The following is a 25,352-nucleotide window of genomic DNA, read 5'->3' as shown; positions in this document are numbered from 1 at the left end:
TTAAAGTTGACTCAAGAGCACCTTGCTACGTGAGAAATGAGCTACAGATTATACATTTTTTTTTGTTAAAATAATGTGAGATTTGTTCCCATTCACAAAGTTGTACACTTCGATGAATTGAATTTTATGTCCAAAAATGCAGGACAGAAAGAGGTGTATTGTGAATATTTTATTGTTTTTTTTTTTAGTTAACCAAGTGCGATAATTGGCTATATCAGTTCACTCCACAAAAGTATAATTTATTTTTGATTAGGTGAAATTTTTTGGAGGTAGGTCTTGCGGTCCTGTAGTGCGATTCCCTAACCCATTTTTTTAATTATCGACAAAAGTAGTTAAATTAAAACACAAAACTACGAATGAAAAGTTCAAATCACTCTTACTATCGATAGTACTTTACGACTACTTTTTAATGGTCGACTATTAACTTACACGGTGCGCCTTAACTAATTTTAAATGAAAGGTGCTTACACCTGGAAAGTTTTTGCAGATTCTGAAACTAGAATGTTCATAGATGAGAAATATCAAGAAACAAAAAAAATCGCCGCAGGGATTTTCAAATGCGATTTAAGTTCACATTTTTAGGGGTTCTTTAGGTTTTCACGATTTTGCTTGGAAACCGCGAGTCCTATGTAAATGGACCTAAAGAAAGTGTTGTAGCTGTGAAAATTGTCGACAAGATTAACCCTAATGATATTTTCCGTAGGTTTTACCGTTTTTGAGATATAGAAGTTCAAATTGAGACAATGCACTGACTGTATCGCCTCCTTATAAAACAATGTCATTACTGCAATTTCCCAAATTAAACATATATATCTTGAAAATGGTACAACCTAGGAAAAAATATATCATTTAAAGAGAATTTTCACAGCTTCAACATTTTCTTTAGTCCCATTTTGATGTGACTTGCGGTTTCCAAGCAAAATCTTGAAGACTTAAGATAAAAACCTAAAAATTTTAACTGAACCTCTATATCGCAAAAATGGTAAAACCTACGAAAAAACCTAAAGGTCAGTCTTGTAGAGAATTTTCACAGCTACAACATTTTCTTTAGACTCATTTCGATACGACTTGTGGTTTCCAAGCAAAATCGTAAAAACCTAAAAAAACCCTAAAATTGTAAATTTTGGTCGCGATTTATTTAAAAATCCCTCCGGCGATTTTTTCTGTTTTTTTTATTTTTCTTATCTATGAACATTGCTGTTTCAGAATCGGCGAAATCTTCCCATGTGTAAGCGGTTTTCATCAAAAGTTAGTTAAGGCGCACTGAGCATGATATTGTTTTATAAGGAGGCGATACAGTCAGTGCATTGTCTCAATTTGAACTTCTATATCTCAAAAACTGTAAAAACTACGAAAATATCATAAAGACCAATCTTGTAGCTACAATATTTTCTTTAGACCAAATTACATAGGACTTGCGGTTTCCAAGCAAAATCGTGAAAACCTAAGGAACCTCTAAAAATGTGAACTTAAATCGCGATTTATTTGAAAATCCCTCCGGCGATTTTTTTTGTTTCTTGATATTTCTCATCTATGAGCATTGTAGTTTCAGAATCTGCAAAAACTTCCCAGGTGTAAGCCGCTTGCATTTAAATTTGGTTAAGGCACACCGTGCTTACCAAAAAATATCGTTAATTACCGAAATTCGTTCAGTATTTCAGAATAAAAATTGTGACAAAATCATCAGGATCCTTTTGATTTTTTAATTTTTTTCAGGTTCCGGTTCACAAATAACAAACCGCCTCAGATGTATGCAAACAACCAGCTACAAAATTGTACCTACGATTTGATTCTAGGAATGACTCTTTAAGGTCAAAATAGCATATAAAACTTAAAAGAAAGCGATTTTATATCCTTCTTTCTACTTTTAATGGTTCATAGATTCCAAACCATTTAAAATTTAAGGAAACAATAAACTATAAAATTGTATCTAAGATTTCAATGTACAACATTTGTTATATAATTTGGGGGGCTGCCTAATTTAGGCAGTTGCTCAACTAAACTCATCATAGATACAATATGGATGGAAAAATATTTGAAAATCCTCAAAGAAAAGTTCCGAAATAATACCGTATTACGCAGAAAACCACTGTTTCATAATACAAATTTAGAAGAATGCAGACCTTGGGAGCTCTACACAGAAAAACTATTTCATAAATGTTTACATATTTTCGTTCATGCTGTAGTTTTTTCATACTGTACATAAGATACATGTGCAGTTTCTCATATCCATCCAAAAGCCACTATTTTTTCAAAAATATGTAAAATGTTCATGAGATACTAAATCACTTTCCTAATTTTCCCTACATTCCCATTATTTGCTCTCATATTTCTTCTCTTTTTTGGTAAATGTTCACAACTTGGTTTTCTTTTCCTTTTTAATGGTCTCATCACACTGACACTGTATCAACAAACCACAAGACAACAATCTGACTGAAATACAGCTAAACGCTTTACGCTAAACTACCACCGTCGCAAAAACTAACAAACCAAGAATCTACAATTTTTTTAATTTCATTAATATAAAGGCAACATCTAATATCTCAAGCTAGTGCTGATAGACTCAACATGTATGTATGTACATATGGTTCATATTGTTCTGCTATGCTCACAAGACGATAACAACTACAGTGAAAATCATTAGAAAAAAACGGTAAATTACAATAATACAAAATAAAAGAATTATAAAAAGGAGGAAAACTTGTCTCTGGTTTAGTTGGTGGTAACGGTTGGTTAGTCAATAAAGCAAAACAACTCGCCAAAACTGTTTTTTTTCAATCTCTCAAAATAAACTAGTACATATTTTTTGCTTTATGGAAGGCGTTCATGAAATGCAGAAATTTGAATCTAGCAATATTTTTTGAACACTGTTCCTAATATGCAGTATTTGTTTCTGTGTATAATGTGTGATACTATAACCATAAACATAGTAGGCCTGTGTCAAATACCAAAAATACCAAAGAAAATTTTATTTTGGGTTACTTTTTTTCTATTAAAATTATTAAAATTTATTTTACAGTTTTTAATATGAGTCCATAAAATATGGAAAACCTTGCTACATGGTATTGACTGTAAAATGTTGTTGAGCTTCCGAGCTTAAATTTTTTCGCTTAATTATAGGTCCGCTTACGTCCTCCAATCTGAATGTTATATAAACAAATTTGTATTAGAGACACAATACGATTTTATCTAGGTATTGATCCCAACCAGATACCACTTATAGATAAGTTTTACATGACTGGAATACTCAGGAAATGTCGCCCTCATTACACAAAGGGGTATTTTACCACCGTTGGAAAGTATTATGTTTTTGCCTGGCCTGGGAATCGAAGCGCAAACCTTGAGTGCAAGGTAGACGTGCTAACCATTGCATTACGGTGACACCCAGTCTACACCTCAGCAGTTAATTTAGAACAGTCCTATTTGTACTATTAAAGGTAGAGCTGGCAAACTGTCGATGGATTGCTTTCGTAAAACATAGGCTACCAAAACAAGTTATTTGAGTTATCTATCGCGAATCATTGAAAACATAATTGCTTCTGAGTCCAATATAAACAAAGCTTTACGACAGTGATCAAAACGATAGTTTGCCAGCTCTGAAGAATTTATTGTAATAAGTCCATAAATCATTAATTGCTGTTCTGTATTGAAAAGTTTTTTATTTCGGTGCAAACAAAACACTTAAGTTTCAGTTTTCAAACTTTACGACTGCACGAAATAAGCTGTGGTAATTGTAAAGTTTATATTTATGGTCTAAAATAAAAAAAACTTTTAATTAGCCATATGGCATAAAATACTGAGATTTTTTGCTTGTCTTTCGTTGAAATGAAGAAAAAACAACCCTTCATGTGTACCTCATTATAATCAATATTATGCTGTGTAATATAATTATATAATGTGAACATTTCACTCATAACAATTTTCATTTTTTTTCGTTTTACCCACAGGGAACTTTATGCAATAATTGAAAATCATAAATTTACAAAAGCTTCATATGGAAAATTGCAGGCAATGTGGCTTGAAGCCCATTACATTGAGGCTGAAAAATTACGTGGACGATCACTGGGTAAGTAAAACTACACATAAAATCTAATTTAAGATTATAATGTGGGAAATAGTTATTTGATTGAGAAGAGTTAAGCACCCAAACTTCAGTTTACGAAATAATTGCTCTGGTCCAGAACCTGTAAGAGTGTACAATTTTTGACAATTTTTTGCAATTTTTTCCTTTATAAATTAACCCAGATATGCCCATTGCTTGATCGTGATCATTTTAAAAGTATTTTTATATTATTTTAGAAGCAAATGTGAAATAATAACAGTATGTTTATATGTTTTTTAAAAATTTTTTGAAAAAAGTGGGTTTTGAGGCCACTTTTGGACACAGGGTTTTATCATATAACTGGGAGTTATGGGACACAAAACATTTGACATATAGTCCAAAGACACCTTTTCGGAATCTAGTTAACGTTTTTTCGTAGTAGGCTCCACATCGTGTATGTTTTCGTTATAAAATTACCCAATAATTAATCGGTCATAACGCAAATCATTGTAAAAACTAAGCGATCGGTGGCAACTTCGATGAACTAGACCTCAAAACTCAAAAATAGTAGCTCAAAATAATGGAATCACATAATATCCCAAGAGCTACAGATGTGTACTGAGTATATCACCAAAATAAACGGTACTTTGATAAACATAACATATCAAATTAGCAAGAATTTTGTGTGTCCTATATATAGGACGCTGGGCATATCTGGGTTAAAAATATCAATAAGAAACTTGTAAGTACGAGGGCTGCACGAAAACTTTCTGGCAAGGCAACACCGCGTTTTCCTAGGCACCATTTGATTTTTTTTGAAAGTTTGACAGTTTTTAGCCTAAACATACTCTGGGCAGTTTGTCGTACGACCATGTGTTGTGTTGTTTACAGTGACTTCAAAAAGCTAAAGAACGAAGGTCGTGAGAGTCGCCCAAATTCTGCCGTTGTGCCAGAAAACAATTAAGCTATGCGTTAACGGATAATCCAAGATTGTCATGATATATACCGTTAGATAGAGACATCCTTGGACATATCTTCCACGAACTAAAATTTGATATTGCATAAACAGATGGTCGCAAAAATGGATTTTGCTCGTTAGTTCCACCAAAATTGGACAATCGCTCAAAAAAGACCCTTGTGGATTGGTGCAAAGAAATTGTGTAAAAAACGATCGCGGTGCTTCAAATGACGTTTATAAGATCGCCACAGACGACGAATCGTGGATCTATGCTTAGGATCCCAAAACAAACCAGTAATCGTCAAAAGCGAGCCAAATCCAAAGAAAGTTGTTCATGTAAGAAGCACTTCGAAGCAAATGGTCGCCTGTTTCTTCGGCAAAACTGACCGTGTAGCGACTATACGGACGGAAATGTAGGACCGTTAATTCTGAGTGGTACACTACACTTTTTATACCCTACACCGTAACATACAAAAGGAAACGAAATAGACCCACAGTTCCTTTTGGGGATATACATATAATCACTTTCTGAGTCGATTTATGCGTGTCCGTCCGTCTGTCCATGTATTTTTGTTCGCAACATACAGGTCGCATTTTTTGTCCGATTCAGCTGAAAATTGGGGACTACAACTTTTTTAGCCATAGGAAGAACGCTATTGCTTTTGGTGAAAATCGGTTCAGATTTGGATATAGCTCCCATATATATTTTCGCCCGATTTCACGTATTTGCTGCACCAAAAACGCTATATACGTCCAATTTTGATGAAATTTTGAATGTGTGACTGAATTGTGTCTACAAATAAGTGTGCAGAATTATATTGAAATCGGTCCGGATTTGGATGTAGCTCCCATATATATGTTCGCCCGATTTCAGGTATTTGCTGCACCAAACACGCTATATATGTCCGATTTCGATGAAATTTGGAATGTGTGACTGAATTCGGTCTAGAAATAAATGAGCCAAATTATATCGAAATCGGTTCCGATTTGGATATAGCTCCCATATATATTTTCGGCCGATTTCACGTATTTTCTGTACCAAACACGCTATATATTTCCGATTTCGATGAAATTTGGAATGTGTGACCGAATTCAGTCTAGAAATAAATGTGCCAAATTATATAGAAATCGGTTCAGATTTGGATATAGCTCCCATATATATTTTCGGCCGATTTCACGTATTTTCTGTACCAAACATGCTATATATTTCCGATTTCGATGAAATTTGGAATGTGTGACTGAATTCAGTCTAGAAATAAATGTGCCAAATTATATCGAAATCGGACGAAAAACGAACAAGACAAGCCGAATCATTGTGCACCACGACAATGCGAGCTCTCACACATCGATTTAAACCATCGCCTGCTTCAACGGACAAAACGTGGAATTGATGGATAATCCAACTTATAGCCCTGACTGGGGAACCAATGATTTCATATGATTCCAGCATATCTAGAAAACCAGACGTGGTGAACGTTTTTCGTCGCCAGAAGATGCTCTAAAAGCGTTCAAAAACCATGTTTTGAAAGTGTCTCAATCGGAGTGCAAAAAGTGATTCCACAATTAGTTTGAGCGCATGAAAAAGTGTATAAATCATGCTGGAGGCTACTTAAGAAAACAATAAAACTATTTTTAATGGTAAATATTCGCGTTTTCATTGTTAGGCCAGATAGTTATCGTGCAGCCCTCGTAAAACGGAGTTGGTGGTTTTTTCTCATTTATTTTCGAAGCGACATACAGAAACTGGCTGTATTAAAGATATTTTGCATGTTGATTTAATATGATAATATCCTTATTAAAATACCATTTTTACTTAAATTTTCCTTCAGGTCCCGTCGATAAATATCGTGTAAGGAAAAAATTCCCCTTACCACCGACCATCTGGGATGGTGAACAAAAAACACATTGTTTTAAAGAACGCACAAGAAGTCTTTTGCGTGAATGGTACCTACAGGATCCCTATCCGAATCCAACGAAAAAACGTGAATTGGCCAAAGCGACGGGCCTTAACCCAACCCAAGTGGGTAATTGGTTTAAAAATCGTCGTCAACGTGATAGAGCGGCGGCAGCTAAAAATAGGTAAGTTCAAACAAATTGAAGTTAATTGTGATAAATATTAAATTTATCGAAAAAAAGATCCCTTTAAGAAAAATTGGGGAAATAATTGGGAAGTTGAGAAATTAGTTGTAAATTCGTTTTTTTTAGAGTATAGAAGACTTCTTGGTTTCCCAAAGCAGGAAACACCCCTTTGCTATTCTTATGTTCAAATCGCCTCTTAATATTCCTGATCATTTCCAATTTTTCCTAACACATTAATGCAAACGTTTTTATACACAATAGAAATCTACTTAGTAATTTTATTCTTGATATAAACCCTCATGTTTTGGTATTTCCATAAAAAATGCATCATAACATTCCGCTTGGCAATTAATTAACTGCATACGTTATGGTCGGTTATACTCTATACCTCGCAGTATGTTTTGAACGATTTGCGTTCATGATCTCGGATTCCGACAACAACAACAACAACAAAGGCGAACAAGTGTTTATTTGGTCCCTTTGGTTCTTTCTTCAATGTTTCCCAGCCCAAACGAAACAAAAAACAAACGTTATAACATTAAACCACAATAAAGTTTGTTAGGAATTGTGTGTGGTTTTTGTGATTGTTGTTGCTGTTTCACATCAAACCCAAACTGCAACAACAGCAACAATAAAAACTATATCATCATATTTATTCACATGTGATACACTTATGATGGATAGACGGATGGATGGATGGATTGATGGGCCGGCTGGCTGTCTTGGCTGAGAGAATGTATCCACACATATGATAAAGCCGACAACGTTGGTGGTAGCAACGGCGGCGGCAGCAGCAGCCGCCATGCACCGCTTGGTTGTTAATATTATTATTGTTTTTCTTGTTAATAACCAACACTCATTTGGAGTGGACACAAAAAAAAAAGGACAGACATTTTCCCCCTTGACTAGAAAAAGATACACACAGCAAGCGGATATTTTTTACTGTATGGCGTTGTTAGTGTAACCGGATATCATTAACTTGTAGGTAAACTGATACCTTTAGCTAAGTCATTACAACCTCTAAATCAAGTCAAAACGTTTTAAAACATTTGCATTTTGCTTGTCGTACCTCTGCCCCCACTTTGCTCCCCTTACAATGAGATGCTTGTTTCCAAGATCTAGTCTACTATGCACTTCAAAATGTCAGCTCCCTGTTCCGCCTCTTACAGGCCGCGCCGCGTTAGCCATCATGACACGTTTCATCGTCATCGTTTCATTTCTCATTACATTGCGATCGCCAGCACCACCACCAACCACATCTATCTCTACTTAAGTTTTTGAAATCGTACGACATGCCGCCTTGTCGCTGCTCTGATGTGATGTGGTTGGTGGCAAACTGTCTGTCTGTTTGTCCGTCCGTCCATCCGTCCGTCTGCTGCTGTTACTGAGATATCGTTTCAAGCTTTTCCGTTTCATTGATCTCAAGCCGCCGTTCACTCGCTCATTTACTCTATCGACAAGCACCGCCAACCACATAGCCGTCATCATAGGTTCATTTGCAAGTTACTTACACTACTTACGCTCACTTGATTGAAGTTTACGCACTAGCCAAGCCGCCTATGGATCGGTAATTACTTTTATTTATTTATAAGTTTTTTGTTTTTGATTTTTGCGGATTGTGCAGATTTTCTCTATAAAAAGGGTTTACGATTACATTAAACATTATGCTGTAGTTGTGGTCTATTTTAGATGCAAATCTAGCCACATAACGCCGCACAACGCGCCGCTGGTAGCCACATTAAATAAAAGTGACCGCTTCAATTGTTGTTAAGATTCTTTAAACTGGCCGGCCAACCGGTTGGTTGGATGGTTGGTTGGTTGGTTGGCAGGTCATAGATCCCAATTGGGGTGAATGAGGTGAAAGGGGAGTAGGAAGTTCGTAGATATTGATTATAAAAACGAAGTGACTTAAATTCTATAGCAAAGGAAAGGATATTTTATGCTATAGGATACCATAAAGTCTTCAATTGCATACATTCTATAGAGGATCATACGGTCTTCTATTCTATAGGAGACCACAAGGTCTTCTTTAGGAAAATGTCTATTGAAGCACCCTTTCTTTTGAACAGGGTCTATGAAAGCACCCATTCTTTCAGAAAGGTTTAGGGAAGGACCATTTGGTCCTCTATAGAATAGAAGACTCTGTGGTCTTATTTGGAATAGAAGGTCCTGGGGTCTTCTCTAGAATAGTATGGACTTCCCATGAATAGTAGACCTTATGTTCTGGGCTTCTATCAAGTAGAAGAGCCTGTGTCTTCTATCGAGGATAAGACCTCAGGGTATTCTATTCTATAGAAGACCACGTGCCTATTCTATAGATGACCATGTTGTCTTCTATTCGATAGAAGACACAGGATCTTCTACTTGATAGAAGACCAGAACATAAAGACTTCGATTCATGGGATGTCCATACTATTCTAGAGAAGACCCCAGGGGCTTCTATTCCAAATAAGACCACAGGGTCTTCTATTCAATAGAGAACCAAATGGTCCTTCCATAGACCTTTCTGAAAGAAAGGGTGCTTTCATGGAAAATAAAATAAAAAAATAAAATAAATAAAGGGTGCTTCCATAGACCCTTTCTGAAAGAAAAAGTGCTTCTATAGACCCTTTCTGAAACAACGGGTTCTTCTATAGAACCTTTCTGAAAGCAATAGTGCTTCTATAGACCCTTTATGAAAAAGGGGTGCTTTCTGAAAGAAAGGGTGCTTCCATTGACCCTCTGTGAAAAAGGGTGCTTCTATAGACCCTTTCTCGAAGAAAGGGTGCTTCTATAGACCCTTTCTAAAAGAAAGAATGCCTATATAGACCCTTTCTAAAAGAAAAGGTGCATCTTTAGAGCCTTTCTGAAAGAAAGGGTGCATCTTTAGACCCTTTCTAAAAGAAAGGGTGCATCTTTGGACCCTTTCTGAAAAAGGGTGCTTCTGCGGAGCCTTTCTTGAAGAAAGGGTGCTTCTATAGACCCTTTTTCGAAGAAAGGGTGCTTCTATAGACCCTTTCTCGAAGAAAGGGTGCTTCTATAGACCCTTTCTCGAAGAAAGGGTGCTTCTATCGACCCTTTCTCGAAGAAAGGGTGCCTCTACCGACCCTTTCTCGAAGAAAGGGTGCCTCTATCGACCCTTTCTCGAAGAATGGGTGCTTCTATAGATCCTTTCTAAAAGAAAGGGTGCTTCTATAGACCCTTTCTCCAAGAAAGGGTGTTTCTATAAACCCTTTCTAAAAGAAAGGGTGCTTCTATGGACCCTTTCTTAAAGAATGGGTGCTTCTATTGACCCTTTCTAAAATAATGGGTGCTTCTATTGACCCTTTCTAAAAGAAAGGGTGCTCTATAGACCCTTTTTCGAAGAAAAGGTGCTTCTATAGACCCTTTCTCGAAGAAAGGGTGCTTCTATCGACCCTTTCTCGAAGAAAGGGTGCCTCTATCGACCCTTTCTCGAAGAAAGGGTGCCTCTATCGACCCTTTCTCGAAGAAAGGGTGCTTCTATAGATCCTTTCTAAAAGAAAGGGTGCTTCTATAAACCCTTTCTCCAAGAAAGGGTGCTTTTATAAACCCTTTCTAAAAGAAAGGGTGCTTCTATAAACCCTTTCTAAAAGAAAGGGTGCTTCTATGGACCCTTTCTAAAAGAATGGGTGCTTCTATTGACCCTTTCTAAAAGAAAGGGTGCTCTATAGACCTTTTCTAAAAGAAAGGGTGCTCTATAGACCTTTTCTAAAAGAAAGGGTGCTCTATAGACCTTTTCTAAAAGAAAGGGTGCTCTATAGACCTTTTCTAAAAGAAAGGGTGCTCTATAGACCTTTTCTAAAAGAAAGGGTGCTCTATAGACCTTTTCTAAAAGAAAGGGTGCTCTATAGACCTTTTCTAAAAGAAAGGGTGCTCTATAGACCTTTTCTAAAAGAAAGGGTGCTCTATAGACCTTTTCTAAAAGAAAGGGTGCTCCTACAGATCCTTTCTTGAAGAAAGGGTGCTTCTACAGGTGCTTTTTCGATGAAAGGGTGCTTTTATAGACCCTTTCTCGATGAAAGGTTGCTTCTATAGACCCTTTCTCGAAGAAAGGGTGTTTCTATAGACCCTTTCTCGAAGAAAGGGTGCTTCTATAGACCCTTTCTCCAAGAAAGGGTGCTTCTATAGACCCATTCTAAAAGAAAGGGTGCTTCTATAGACCCGTTCTAAAAGAAAGGGTGCTTCTATAGATCCTTTCTAAAATAAATGGTGCTTCTACAGACCCTTTCTTGAAGAAAGGGTGCTTCTATAGACCCTTTCTAAAAGAAAGGGTGCTTCTATAGACCCTTTCTAAAAGAAAGGGTGCTTCTATAGACCCTTTCTAAAAGAAAGGGTGCTTCTATAGACCCTTTCTAAAAGAAAGGGTACTTCTACAGATCCTTTCTTGAAGAAAGGATTCTTCTATAGACCCTTTCTTGAAGAAAGGATTCTTCTATAGACCCTTTCTAAAAGAAAGGGTGCTTCTACAGATCCTTTCTTGAAGAAAGGATTCTTCTGTAGACCCTTTCTAAAAGAAAGGGTGCTTCTATAGACCCTTTCTCTAGAAAAAGGTCCTTCTATTGGCCCTTTCTGAAAGAAAGAGTGCTTCTGCAGACCTTTTTTTAAAGAAAGAGTCCCTCTATATACCTTTCTTAAAGATAGAATGTCTCTAGAGACGCTTTCTGAAAGAAAGGGTGCTGCTATAGACCCTTTCTAAAAGAAAGGTAGCTTCTACAGAACCTTTCTGAAAAAACGATTGTTTCTATAGACCTTTCCGAAAAAACGGGTGCTTCTATAGACCCTTAGTCGAACCCCTTTCTAAAATAAAGCATGCTTCTCTAGACCATTTTCTCAAAGAGATGGTGCTTCTATAGACCCTTTCTGAAAGAATGGTCGCTTCTACTGACCCTTTCTGATAAAACGGGTGCTTCTTTAGACCCTTTCTCGAAGAAAGGGTACTTCTATAGACCATTTCTAAAAGAAAGTGTGCTTTTATAGAACCTTTCTGTAAGAAAGGGTGCTTCTATTGACCCTTTCTCGAAGAAAGGGTGCTTCTATTGACTCTTTCTTGAAGAAAGGGTACTTCTATAGACCATTTCTAAAGGAAAGGGTGCTTCTATAGACCCTTTCTCCAAGAAAGGGTGCTTATATAGACCCTTTCTCCAAGAAAGGGTGCTTATATAGACCCTTTCTAAATGAAAGGGTGCTTCTATAGACCCTTTCTCGATGAAACGGTGCTTCTATAGATCCTTTTTCGAACAAAGGTTGCTTCTATGACCCTTTCTGAAAGAAATGTTGCTTATAAGGCTCATTTTGAAAGAAGGGATGCTTCTATAGACCCTTTCTGAAAGAAATGCTGCTTATAAGGCCCATTCTGAAAGAAGGGATGATTCTATAGACCCTTTCTGAAAGACCATGTGGGTTGATATATTTAATGGTTATTCCATAGAAAAGCAACTACTTCTCGTTGGTCTAATAGTTACCCTTTCTTAACATTTCCCAACTTGAAGCTAAAACAATAGTCCTCGACTCACTGCTGAGTATGTAAAGAGGAAGAAGTAGCAAAAACTGTGTGTAGATTTTGTTTTTTTTTTTCGCAGACATGATGTATACATTTAAGTGTTTGAATGACATTGCAAAAACAAACAAACAAAGCCATGTTACTAGTTTTTGCGCAAGTATCGATAAAACAGTTAACATACAGTAACCGTGAAGACTACGACGATGATGATGCGTTGTTGTTTGGCTGGCTGATGGCTGCTTTTTAAAAATGCGCACATGCGCAATTATATTAAGCAACAAGCCAAGACAAGCAAACCAAGCCAAGCAGCCTGCCTGACTGCCTGCCAGTAAACCATTTGCTATTGGAGTGGCATGAAGTGGTGTACATACCATCATACCGTACAACTATTTACTACTTGATGCTATAATACAGGCATCTTGGGATAAACTTGAGACCCCAAACAAGCAAAAACGCAACATGACTTTTGCAATAACAACAACAACAGCAGCAGCAATGCAACAAAACAGCTGAAAAACTTAACATTTCCCAACCAGTTCAATTTAATGGCTGGAGGTGAAATGGTGTTTATTGAGTTAAGAAGAAGAAGCAGCAGAACCAGAGGTTGCAACAGCTTACAATATGAAATCCAGAAGCTTTTTCATTCTTCGTTTAATGGTAAATTCCTGTGTTCAGACCATCTTTTGTAATGGTTTCATCAGGTTTTTTTTTCGCTGGTGAGATGGTGTTTTATGGCGGCACCACCGAGGATCATTAGTCGAATAATGATTGTGATTATAATTTTAATGGTGGTGGCGGCAGTTTGGCCCAGTGGCCCGACAATGCATTTAACAGCAACGGCAGCCATTAACACCAAAAAATAACAGATTGTTTTGCTGGTGTCTTGTGGAGACTTTTCGATACCAGCCAGTCAGCCAACCACGGCAGAGCATTACTTGGAGTTTTGTGGCAACTTTGCCCAGTCAACGAACGAGTGAGTCCCATGATTTTTGCCCCGTCATCCCATTATTAAAGTAAGCACAATCAGTTTCTTTTTCGTCTTCCTTTTTTATGCTAAGACTGATCTGGTCAGCCTTCTTTTTAACCATCTAACTATGAGAGTTACACAAATGGATTTTGAGTTTTGTTTTACTGTTTAAAAACTTTTTGTTCGAAAATTATTTATTGGAATACAGTGAGTGTCAGTCAGCATGTGATTATGCAGCACTCAGTAACTTTTTTAAACTTAAGTTTTATTGATTTTTTCCGGGAGGGTTTTCGTATCTTTTCTTTTGGGTATATCTGTGACAGGCTATCCCATGATCTTCTTCTAAAAAACACTTGAAAATTGTTAACAACCTGGCTACTACTCTACCTACCAATATTTGTTTTCATTCGTTTTTTGAGTAGTTTAAAATTATACATAATTTTGAAGTGAATATCATATCTATGGATGTTGGTGCATTTTTTCCCACGGATATATGCATCAAATGCCACTTTGACGAATGCATCATGTATATTTCAAGTATTGACGATGTCCAGGTAATGTCTAACAAAACCACTTGAGATTTTCATTGATCTCATGTGAAATAAAAACAAAAAAATTGGAAATTGTCTTTCTAATTGGAGTTAACAAAACCTGTTGAGCTTCTGAAATTATTTTGGGTCATTGGAAGATGTTAGTGTGGGAAATATTCGAATGTAGTTTTGGGTTTAATTTAAATTCTATACGGGGAAAAGTGTCTTTACAATAACCAAACATAAGTTATTTTTAAAGCTTAAAGCTATTTTTAAAGCTTAAATTATTTTGGAGTTTTTGAAGAAAATTGGAAGGGTACGTACAACCAAGGCAATGATCGTACATTTTTACAGAAAAAAAAATCAACGGACAACCAGTGCAATAATCGTGGATTTTTAAACAAAATTTTCAGGAGACAACCAGGGTAATAATCGTGAATTTCTTTAAGAAAGTTAAGGTAAAATATAATGTCCTAGGGGACATCCAGGGAAATAATAGTGGATTTTTTAAAGAAAATTTTCACGGGACAATCAGGGCAATAATCTTGGATTTTTTAAAGAATATTTTATATTTTAAAGAAAATTGTGAGGGTATAACCATGGCAATAATCGTGGATTTTTCTGGGGGCAGTCTTGGCAATAGTAGTGGATTGTTTAAAGAACATTTTCACTGACTTTTTAAAGAAATTTTTTAGGGGACAACCCTGGCAATAATCGTGGATTTTTTAAAGAAAACTTCTAGGAGAAAACGTGGGCAACAATCGTGTTTGTTGAAGGAAATTTCGAGTGGACAACCAGAGCAATAATCGTGGATTTTTTAAACTAAATTTCCAGGGAACAACCAGGGCAATAATTGTGGATTTAAAAAAATCAGGGGACAACCAGGGAAATAATCTTGAATTTTTTAAGGAAACATTTCAAGGCACATCCAGGTCAATAATGGTATATTTTTAAAGAAAATGTTCAACCAGGGCAATAATCGTGGATTTTTAAAGAAATTTTTCAAGAGACAACAGGGCAATAATCGTGGATTTTTAAAGAAAATTTTCAAGAGACAACAGGGCAATAACCGTGGATTTTTAAAGAAAATTTTCAAGAGACAACAGGGCAATAATCGTGGATTTTTAAAGAAAATTTTCAAGAGACAACAGGGCAATAATCGTGGATTTTTAAAGAAAATTTTTTAATTTTAAAGGGAACGACCAGGTCAATAATCGTGGATTTTTAAAGAAAATTTTTTAATTTTAAAGGGAACGACCAGGTCAATAATCGTGGATTTTTAAAGAAATTTTTTTAATTTTAAAGGGAACGACCAGGTCAATAATCTTGGATTTTTAAAGAAAATTTTTTAATTTTAAAGGGAACGACCAGGTCAATAATCGTGGATTTTTAAAGAAAATTTTTTAATTTTAAAGGGAACGACCAGGTCAATAATCGTGGATTTTTAAAGAAAATTTTTTAATTTTAAAGGGAACGACCAGGTCAATAATCGTGGATTTTTAAAGAAAATTTTTTAATTTTAAAGGGAACGACCAGGTCAATAATCGTGGATTTTTTTGAGAAAAATTTCAAAGGACAGCCAGGTCAATAATCCTGGATTTTTTAAAGAAAAATTACAGGGGACAACCGGGTCAATAATCGTGGATTTTTTAAAGAAAAATTACAGGGGACAACCGGGTCAATAATCGTGTATTTTTTAAAGAATATTTTCAGGGGACAACCAGGTCAATAATCGTGGATTTTTCAGGATACAACCACGGCAATAATCATGGATTTTTTAGAGTAAAGATTTTGAAAGAAAATTTTCAGGGGACAACCAGGTCAATAATCGTGGATTTTTGAAAAAAAAAAATCAGGGGATAACCAGGTCAATAATCGTGGATTTTTTAAAGAAAATTTTAAGGGGATAATCAGGCCAATAATCGTTGATTTTTAAAGAAAATTTTCAGGGGACAACCAGGGAAATAATCGTGGATTTTTAAAGAATATTTTAGGGGGACAATCGGGGCAATAATCGTGGATTTTTAAAGAATATTTTAAGGGGACAATCTGGCCAATAATCGTGGATTTTTTAAAGAATATTTTAAGGGGACAATCTGGCCAATAATCGTGGATTTTTAAAGAATATTTTAAGGGGACAATCAGGCCAATAATCGTGGATTTTTTAAAGAAAAATTTCAGGGGATAACCAGGTCAATAATCGTGGATTTTTTAAAGAAAAATTTCAGGGGATAACCAGGTCAATAATCGTGGATTTTTTAAAGAAAATTTTCAGGGGACAACGTGGATTTTTAAAGAATATTTTAAGGGGACAATCGGGGCAATAATCGTGGATTTTTAAAGAATATTTTAAGGGGACAATCTGGCCAATAATCGTGGATTTTTTAAAGAATATTTTAAGGGGACAATCTGGCCAATAATCGTGGATTTTTAAAGAATATTTTAAGGGGACAATCAGGCCAATAATCGTGGATTTTTTAAAGAAAAATTTCAGGGGATAACCAGGTCAATAATCGTGGATTTTTTAAAGAAAAATTTCAGGGGATAACCAGGTCAATAATCGTGGATTTTTTAAAGAAAAATTTCAGGGGATAACCAGGTCAATAATCGTGGATTTTTTAAAGAAAAATTTCAGGGGATAACCAGGTCAATAATCGTGGATTTTTTAAAGAAAAATTTCAGGGGATAACCAGGTCAATAATCGTGGATTTTTTAAAGAAAAATTTCAGGGGATAACCAGGTCAATAATCGTGGATTTTTTAAAGAAAAATTTCAGGGGATAACCAGGTCAATAATCGTGGATTTTTTAAAGAAAAATTTCAGGGGATAACCAGGTCAATAATCGTGGATTTTTTAAAGAAAAATTTCAGGGGATAACCAGGTCAATAATCGTGGATTTTTTAAAGAAAAATTTCAGGGGATAACCAGGTCAATAATCGTGGATTTTTTAAAGAAAAATTTCAGGGGATAACCAGGTCAATAATCGTGGATTTTTTAAAGAAAAATTTCAGGGGATAACCTGGTCAATAATCGTGGATTTTTTAAAGAAAAATTTCAGGGGATAACCAGGTCAATAATCGTGGATTTTTTAAAGAAAAATTTCAGGGGATAACCAGGTCAATAATCGTGGATTTTTTAAAGAAAAATTTCAGGGGATAACCAGGTCAATAATCGTGGATTTTTTAAAGAAAAATTTCAGGGGATAACCAGGTCAATAATCGTGGATTTTTTAAAGAAAAATTTCAGGGGATAACCATGTCAATAATCGTGGATTTTTTAAAGAAAAATTTCAGGGGATAACCAGGTCAATAATCGTGGATTTTTTAAAGAAAAATTTCAGGGGATAACCAGGTCAATAATCGTGGATTTTTTAAAGAAAAATTTCAGGGGATAACCAGGTCAATAATCGTGGATTTTTTAAAGAAAAATTTCAGGGGATAACCAGGTCAATAATCGTGGATTTTTTAAAGAAAAATTTCAGGGGATAACCAGGTCAATAATCGTGGATTTTTTAAAGAAAAATTTCAGGGGATAACCAGGTCAATAATCGTGGATTTTTTAAAGAAAAATTTCAGGGGATAACCAGGTCAATAATCGTGGATTTTTTAAAGAAAAATTTCAGGGGATAACCAGGTCAATAATCGTGGATTTTTTAAAGAAAAATTTCAGGGGATAACCAGGTCAATAATCGTGGATTTTTTAAAGAAAAATTTCAGGGGATAACCAGGTCAATAATCGTGGATTTTTTAAAGAAAAATTTCAGGGGATAACCAGGTCAATAATCGTGGATTTTTTAAAGAAAAATTTCAGGGGATAACCAGGTCAATAATCGTGGATTTTTTAAAGAAAAATTTCAGGGGATAACCAGGTCAATAATCGTGGATTTTTTAAAGAAAAATTTCAGGGGATAACCAGGTCAATAATCGTGGATTTTTTAAAGAAAAATTTCAGGGGATAACCAGGTCAATAATCGTGGATTTTTTAAAGAAAAATTTCAGGGGATAACCAGGTCAATAATCGTGGATTTTTTAAAGAAAAATTTCAGGGGATAACCAGGTCAATAATCGTGGATTTTTTAAAGAAAAATTTCAGGGGATAACCAGGTCAATAATCGTGGATTTTTTAAAGAAAAATTTCAGGGGATAACCAGGTCAATAATCGTGGATTTTTTAAAGAAAAATTTCAGGGGATAACCAGGTCAATAATCGTGGACTTTTTTAAAGAAAAATTTCAGGGGATAACCAGGTCAATAATCGTGGATTTTTTAAAGAAAAATTTCAGGGGATAACCAGGTCAATAATCGTGGATTTTTTAAAGAAAAATTTCAGGGGATATCCAGGTCAATAATCGTGGATTTTTTAAAGAAAAATTTCAGGGGATAACCATGTCAATAATCGTGGATTTTTTAAAGAAAAATGTCAGGGGATAACCAGGTCAATAATCGTGGATTTTTTAAAGAAAAATTTCAGGGGATAACCAGGTCAATAATCGTGGATTTTTTAAAGAAAAATTTCAGGGGATAACCAGGTCAATAATCGTGGATTTTTTAAAGAAAAATTTCAGGGGATAACCAGGTCAATAATCGTGGATTTTTTAAAGAAAAATTTCAGGGGATAACCAGGTCAATAATCGTGGATTTTTTAAAGAAAAATTTCAGGGGATAACCAGGTCAATAATCGTGGATTTTTTAAAGAAAAATTTCAGGGGATAACCAGGTCAATAATCGTGGATTTTTTAAAGAAAAATTTCAGGGGATAACCAGGTCAATTTTTTAAAGAAAATTTGCAGGGGACAACCGTGTCAATAATCGTGGATTTTTCAGGATACGACCACGGCAATAATCATGGATTTTTTAGAGAAAAGATTTTGAAAGATAATTTTCAGGGGACAACCAGGCCAATAATCGTGGATTTTGAAAAAAATCAGGGGACAACCGGGGGATAACCAGTTCAATAATCGTGGATTTTTTAAAGAAAATTTTAAGGGGATAATCAGGCCAATAATCGTTGATATTTAAAGAAAAATTTCAGGGGACAACCAGGGAAATAGTCGTGGATTTTTAAAGAATATTTTAAGGGGACAATCGGGCCAATAATCGTGGATTTTTTAAAGAAAATTTTCAGGGGATAACCAGGCCAATAATCGTGGATTTTTTAAAGAAAAAAATCGTGGATTTAAAAAAAAATCAGGAGACAACAAGGTAAAAAATCATGGATTTTTTAAAAAAAGATTTCAGGGGACAACCAGGTAAAAAATCGTAGATTTTTTAAAAAAAAATTCAGGGGACAACCAGGTCAATAATCGTGGATTTTTTAAAGAAAATTTTCCAGGGACAACCATGTTAATAACTGCAAATTTTTTAAAGAAGGAATTCGTGGGTTTTTGTTACATTTTAAGGGGACAGCTTGGACAATCGTCGTCGATATAACCATCAGGTTAATAAACGTGATTTTGTTAAGAAAATTTTAGGAGGCAATCAGGGCAATAATCGTGGATTTCTTAAAAAAAATTCTCAGGGGATAATCAAGGCAATAATCATGATTTTTGTAAAGAAAATTCGTGGATTTTTTAAAGAAAATTTCCAGGGGACAACCAAGGTAATGAATTTAAAGAATATTGTTTTGGAGTTTAACTTTTTATTTGCATATGTTTTCTCCCCGGCCATGTACACAGTGCCGGCTTGAGCAGGCAAGACTACTTATAAGTACCCCCGACCCGTGCTTTCGTGTCGAGGGTGAGTTGCTAGCGTCCAGACTTCTTTAGACACTTGTCGGTCATTCAAATCCTCTGCACAACTCTGTTCAAACGTGTGCTGTGGAATATTAGTGCACCTTGGTGACTCCCAACAAGAGCCTCCTTCTTTCTCAAGCGGGCTTGGGACCATCGTCGTGCTGTCTAGGTCATTTAATCCCAAAACTGTTTCAATGTCGATGTTGTTTTTGCCGTTTTTTTACATCGAAATAAACGATTACAATTTTGATATATCAGTCTGGGTATGTCGTCCGGTAAAGTGAGTGCGTAGTATTGACTTATGGAAATCTTCCGAAAACGTGAATTAAATATCACTGCGATAATGCGGTCTGAAATTGTGCCGTAGTCGATCAAGAACTTGCTAGGTTTTAGAAGAGGCCCTACTGCGTGAATTTGGTTTGTTACATTGACAGAATAGAGGATTTTGCGGCCTTTAGACAGCGGTGTCTTCCTACATTTAATCAGTTTTGCGAGTACGTCACTGTACCGATAATTACCTGTTTCTTAAAGCCGAGGTCGTCATCGGTCTACACAAAATCTGCTCCTCCTGGTGAGGGTACCTCTTTGTTTTAGGTACCGTGTTTAAGAGGGATTTCATACGGACATCCTCCTAGCGCTTGAGGCGCGCATAGCAGAGAAGTGCGCAAGTAGCTGATTTTGACACTCATAAGCCACATGCTAAAAAACAAGCGCATGTGCGGCTTGCTACTCTAAAAAATAAATGCAAGTGTTGATTGCCATTCTCAAAATATGTACGAGTGTGGCTAGCCACTCAAAAATAAGTTATTTAAAAATGGATATTTTTTGACACTTGCGTATGCTTTGCCAAGTAGTTTTAAATACGCAATAACATTTTCTGTCTTACTTTCTTGCTCATTGCACATCAAGTATTGTTTTCAACCCTTGTAATTCAACCGATTGTCTCGTGCTCTCCGAGGGAGTGAGAGCTAAGATAATTTTCTAAAACTGATTTTCAAACGTTTAAAGAACATGCAAAAGCACACATAACATTCCAACCAAATAAAGAAAAGCATAAACGAAACAACAACAAATAAAATTACAATTTGTTGTTGTGTTGTGTGTGTGCTTCTACTTGATAAGCCAATTAGCAAACTATCTACGATTGCGAGTTTTGTATACAGTGCAAAATATGATGGACACTTGTTTTACTTATTACGCACAAGCAACGGTCTTGATGCGTCGTAAGTATTTTTTGTGGTGGTGGAAAAAATACCGAGTGCAAGAAAACACATGCGTTAAAAAAGCAAAAGGCCCAACAAACTTGTGCGTGCTCAATTGGCTTACGGGGGCAAGTAACTCATTGATGATCTCTGGCGCATAGACCATTCAGATTTTCTCTGACGTGCTCCATTTCACCTTTTTTCGGGCTTTAGACCTGCAGGTCTTATAAAATAAGAGAAGCTGCCTATTGCAATAGCTTAACTTTACTATTGCTGGCCATGAAGATTTTAAAGGTATCATATGTGCCAATCCTCGTTTACTTTTCAATTTATTTTCAATGTCATTCTTGTTACAAAACTTTCTATTTAAATTCCGTCTGTCTACGCTATTGAATTATGGTTTTATTTGATTTAAATGTTTCAATTTCCTCTTTGATATATTCATTTGGTATTTTGCCAAGACAATTGGTTTAATACCTAAACAAAACACAACAACAAAAGTGGAAAATGAATGGGAAATAGGAAAATTCGATATAAACAAATTTTCACAAATAGCTAAAGTAAATATTTATGCAAAAGCCTAAAATACTGAAATTCAACCCCGGAAAGTCAGACAGCAAAGAATACAACGTCTTAATGAACTTGAATTGAATTGTGTTGGTATTGATGGTGATGACGATGATGGCAAAGCAACAACTCTACACATCCATCCAAAAAAGGCCAAGGAATTCAAATAAGAGGAGGAAATGTAGTCAACAACAAAAACAACAATCTTATTTAAATATAATCACTAAACGAGCAATACATACAAAAGAAAAGCACAACAAATACAATTTGTCATCCCCCTTTTTTAAAGAAGATTTGTAAATTGTGGCAAAAACGTACTAAACGATGAATAGGACTAAGGGGTTGGGGGTCTAAACAGAAACAATAGCTTCAAATAACAATTGTTTATTTAATTTTTCGCGCTTCATTTGTAACGTATTTTTATACATACACACAAACAAACATACGTCGTCATTCAATAAAATGTTTTAAATATTTAACACCGAAAAAGAACATCCCCTAAAATTGTGAGTCTGCTACCATAAAAGGCCATTTGAATTTTGAAACTTCAATGTCAATGAAATTTGCATTTCACTTTAAAAACCTTTTCGTCAATCAATAAGAGAAACTGGAAGTACTTTAAATTTCTTTATTTAAATAAAATTTGGGGAAGTGTTGGCCGGACCAAAAAAAAGGAGACTGTTTCCACTTTTCTGTTTATTTGTATGGGTGAGTTTGTGTGTGTCCATGGAAAGTGTGTTAATTCCCTAGAGCGTTTTTAAGCATTTTGTTTGTTGTTTTTGTTGTGTATTACAGCTGCTGGTGTTTGAACACTTGTTAAACTCATTCATTCTTTCAGTCATTCATTCATTGAACATCCATATCCGTTTATACTTATCAGCCCTAAGTTCTTTTTCGGTTATTGTCGTTGTTATTTTGCTACCATTTTTTTTCAACAACTCTTGAAGTTTAACTTTTTACAAAAATACGGTAGTACTTATTTTTGTTTTTGTTGTTGTTATTATTGTTGATAGCTTCTTGCAATAGTTATAAACATAAATTTCATTTAACAAAGAAACACTTGAGGAGAAAAGATGACGAACATGAACTTGTTATCACATCAACAACAAATAAACTTTAAGTGTTTTCTTCTCGTTTGCCCCAAGGGATAGTTATGATTGAGTTGGGGAGAGGGAGGAGGGCAGCTCTCATTTATTACTTTTTTGAATAGGTTATTTACTAGGAAATATCAAATCGATCAAAAAATCCCAGTCAATTTAACAGTAGTTGTTTGTCATTGTTATCAAAACATCACATTAAGGTAAGACGGGAGGGTATTGGCCATACAGTGGGCCATTTGAGGGCAAATTTTGTGGCACAAAATAAAAAAGATATATAATATACCATAAAGAATTAAAATCACTCCCCACAAGTAATCCCTAACGGGTAGGGGAGTGTTCTCTCGACAGGATGATTTAATAGTATGGGCACAACTTGGCAAGGAAACTCCGTCTTATGTTTACTGGCCAAAATTCTGTAACTTTTGAATGCAGAGCGATTTGCAATGCCCACTCTAGCTCGAATACGAATGGGTCGATCATCAAAAATCTAAGAGAAACCATGTTTTTGAGCTGCACAACTGGGGGGTAACCCCTTAAACTGCACATAAGCGAAAACTGTGAACTTCTGCGCGGGGAAGTGCCCGAAGGACTTGTCCGATGCAGCGTTCTGGCCACATTGTTGTTGTAGCAACGCAAGTATGATCATTAGTGTATCGTTTCCGTTATCTGGTACTGGTTAAAATTAATAAATTCTACAACCTGGACTGTCTGTGTTCGTAAAGCATCGGGGAAAGTACCCGAAGCACTTGTCCGATGCAGCGTTCCGGCCACATTGTTGTTGTTGTAGCAACGCAAGTATGTTCATTCGTTGTTGTTGTTGTTGTAGCAGCATAAAAACCAGCCGCAGCCGCTGGCCGAAACACTATGGTTTCGGGTCAATCCGGTACGAAAGAACCCGTTGCCTTGGGATTGATGTTCATTCGTGTATCGTTTCAGTTATCTGGTACTGGTTCAGATTAATAAATTCTACAACCTGGACTGTCTGTGTTCGTAAAGAATCGGGATACAGGTGAGTGGGTTTAGCTGCAGATTTAAACAAATGCGGTGAACCGGTTGCACCGTTCGGATCTTAATTGAACTAGAACCAATTTTGTTGGCCTTGGGGTGGCCTTCAAGTACGGCTTTCGCACTTTACCTTTAAATTACATCAGTGTGAATGATATCCATGTCTGTCTGATAGGCTCTTTGATGCAGAAGTTCCCGTCTATATCCTTGAAACTCTCTCGCTCTCCTGACGTGGCTGGGTGGGGAAAACCTGTTCACTAGATTGTGGCGAGAATGCTTCCGACCATAACACAGCGTGAATAAATTTTGTGCTGATGCGCCGGCAAAATCTTCGACTAGTCATGAAGATGGTCTACTGGTGTCATGAAAAAGCACGCTGTTACAGTCCTCAGGGCGTCGTATAGCTTACCACAGACCTGCCTATTGCTTTATAAGAAGTCATCAAGGTTTCTTTGTCTGCACACCAAGTGTTGCGGTCCAGTGACTGAGGACCTTGTTCCTACTTGTGGTCTTAGCGCAAATTGCTGTGGCTTGTGCGGGCGACTTAAACATGCTATCGAACGTTTCACCCGATATTTTGGGGTAGTTCGTGGACGGATATAGTACACCATAGACCGATAAGTTCAGTGGGAGCCCCATTTCAGCCGTCTAAGTGTTGAACAGTGTGGCGGCGGATATTTTCATATTCCTCCGGTGGAAGAACTGCACTAGCTCAGCTATATAGACGTTTTGTATGCCATGTACGATAGAACCTGACGCCTAGATCGTACGATCGTATGCGGATACATTACGAGCTCTATGCTGTCTGGAGTTTTTGGAGAACTCCCTGTTTCCTTCTACGGGTCTTCGATTTCTTTTTTCTGAACTCCACAAACGGCTTGCGTTATCTATGTTCTCGAACAGCTTGTCAAGGTTGGTGGTATCGAAGGCCACCATGGCTATTCGGTCGTAAGATCTGTCCTGGTTCAGCCCTCGATTGTTATGTGTGGATATGCCGTGTAATGTTGTTGTGGTTCTGTGAATTTGTCGGAATCCATGCTGATGTTGGGCAATTGGGAAACATCTTCTCATCATAGAGAAGAAAAGTGCCTTTAGAATATTCGCTACTGGCTACAGGACGGAAATCGGTCTGTATGATTTGCCTTTACTGTCATCCTTGCCTGCTTTATTAGCGAGATCTCCTTACCAACTTTCCAGGCTTCAGGTGAAAAATGGTTGGCTAACGATAAACTGAGGACGCTTGTCAAATGCTCCGGTTTTATCCTGTAGCTTAAGCATTACCATTGAGATTCCGTATGGTTCTACATCTCTTATGGCCCGGCTTCAGTTGCGGGATCCCACTGCAAACTTTCCAGGCTTCTGGTACAATATGTGTGGCTAAGGAAGCATTTAGGACACCTGTCAAATACTCAACTCCGGGCTCATCCAGTTGCTTAAGCATTACCATTGAGATTCCGTATGGTCTTAAAGCTGCAACATCCCTCGTCGTAAATGTTGGTGGTACCTCCTCGCCTGAAAGGACTCTTCTAACTTTCGGAGTAACAGCTGTTCTACCAGCATTCTTTGTCGGATTTAAACGTGATTTAACCGTTGTCCACAATTTTATTTAACCCTTACCAATGTGGCATTGCATCAGGTTTGCACTTATGATCGCATATTAGCCTCTTGATTT

At 36.3% G+C, this 25,352-nt stretch overlaps 1 protein-coding gene across 2 annotated transcripts in view; it reads left to right on the top strand.

The window, feature by feature from the left end:
• Optix (optix) overlaps positions 1 to 25,352 on the top strand; it is a 64,141-nt gene that overhangs the window by 15,154 nt on the left and 23,635 nt on the right. For both annotated transcript variants that reach the window (XM_073991094.1, XM_073991095.1), the window contains exons 3-4: positions 3,948 to 4,066; positions 6,830 to 7,079. In XM_073991094.1, coding sequence (XP_073847195.1) covers positions 3,948 to 4,066; positions 6,830 to 7,079 — 369 coding nt within the window. The remainder of the gene's footprint in view (positions 1 to 3,947; positions 4,067 to 6,829; positions 7,080 to 25,352) is intronic.

The sequence above is a fragment of the Musca autumnalis genome, unplaced genomic scaffold, assembly GCF_047663935.1.
Source record: "Musca autumnalis isolate F117 unplaced genomic scaffold, ASM4766393v1 scaffold_5, whole genome shotgun sequence".
Taxonomy (NCBI): Eukaryota; Metazoa; Arthropoda; class Insecta; order Diptera; family Muscidae; genus Musca; species Musca autumnalis.
This window is presented reverse-complemented; position numbering and strand designations above follow the sequence as displayed.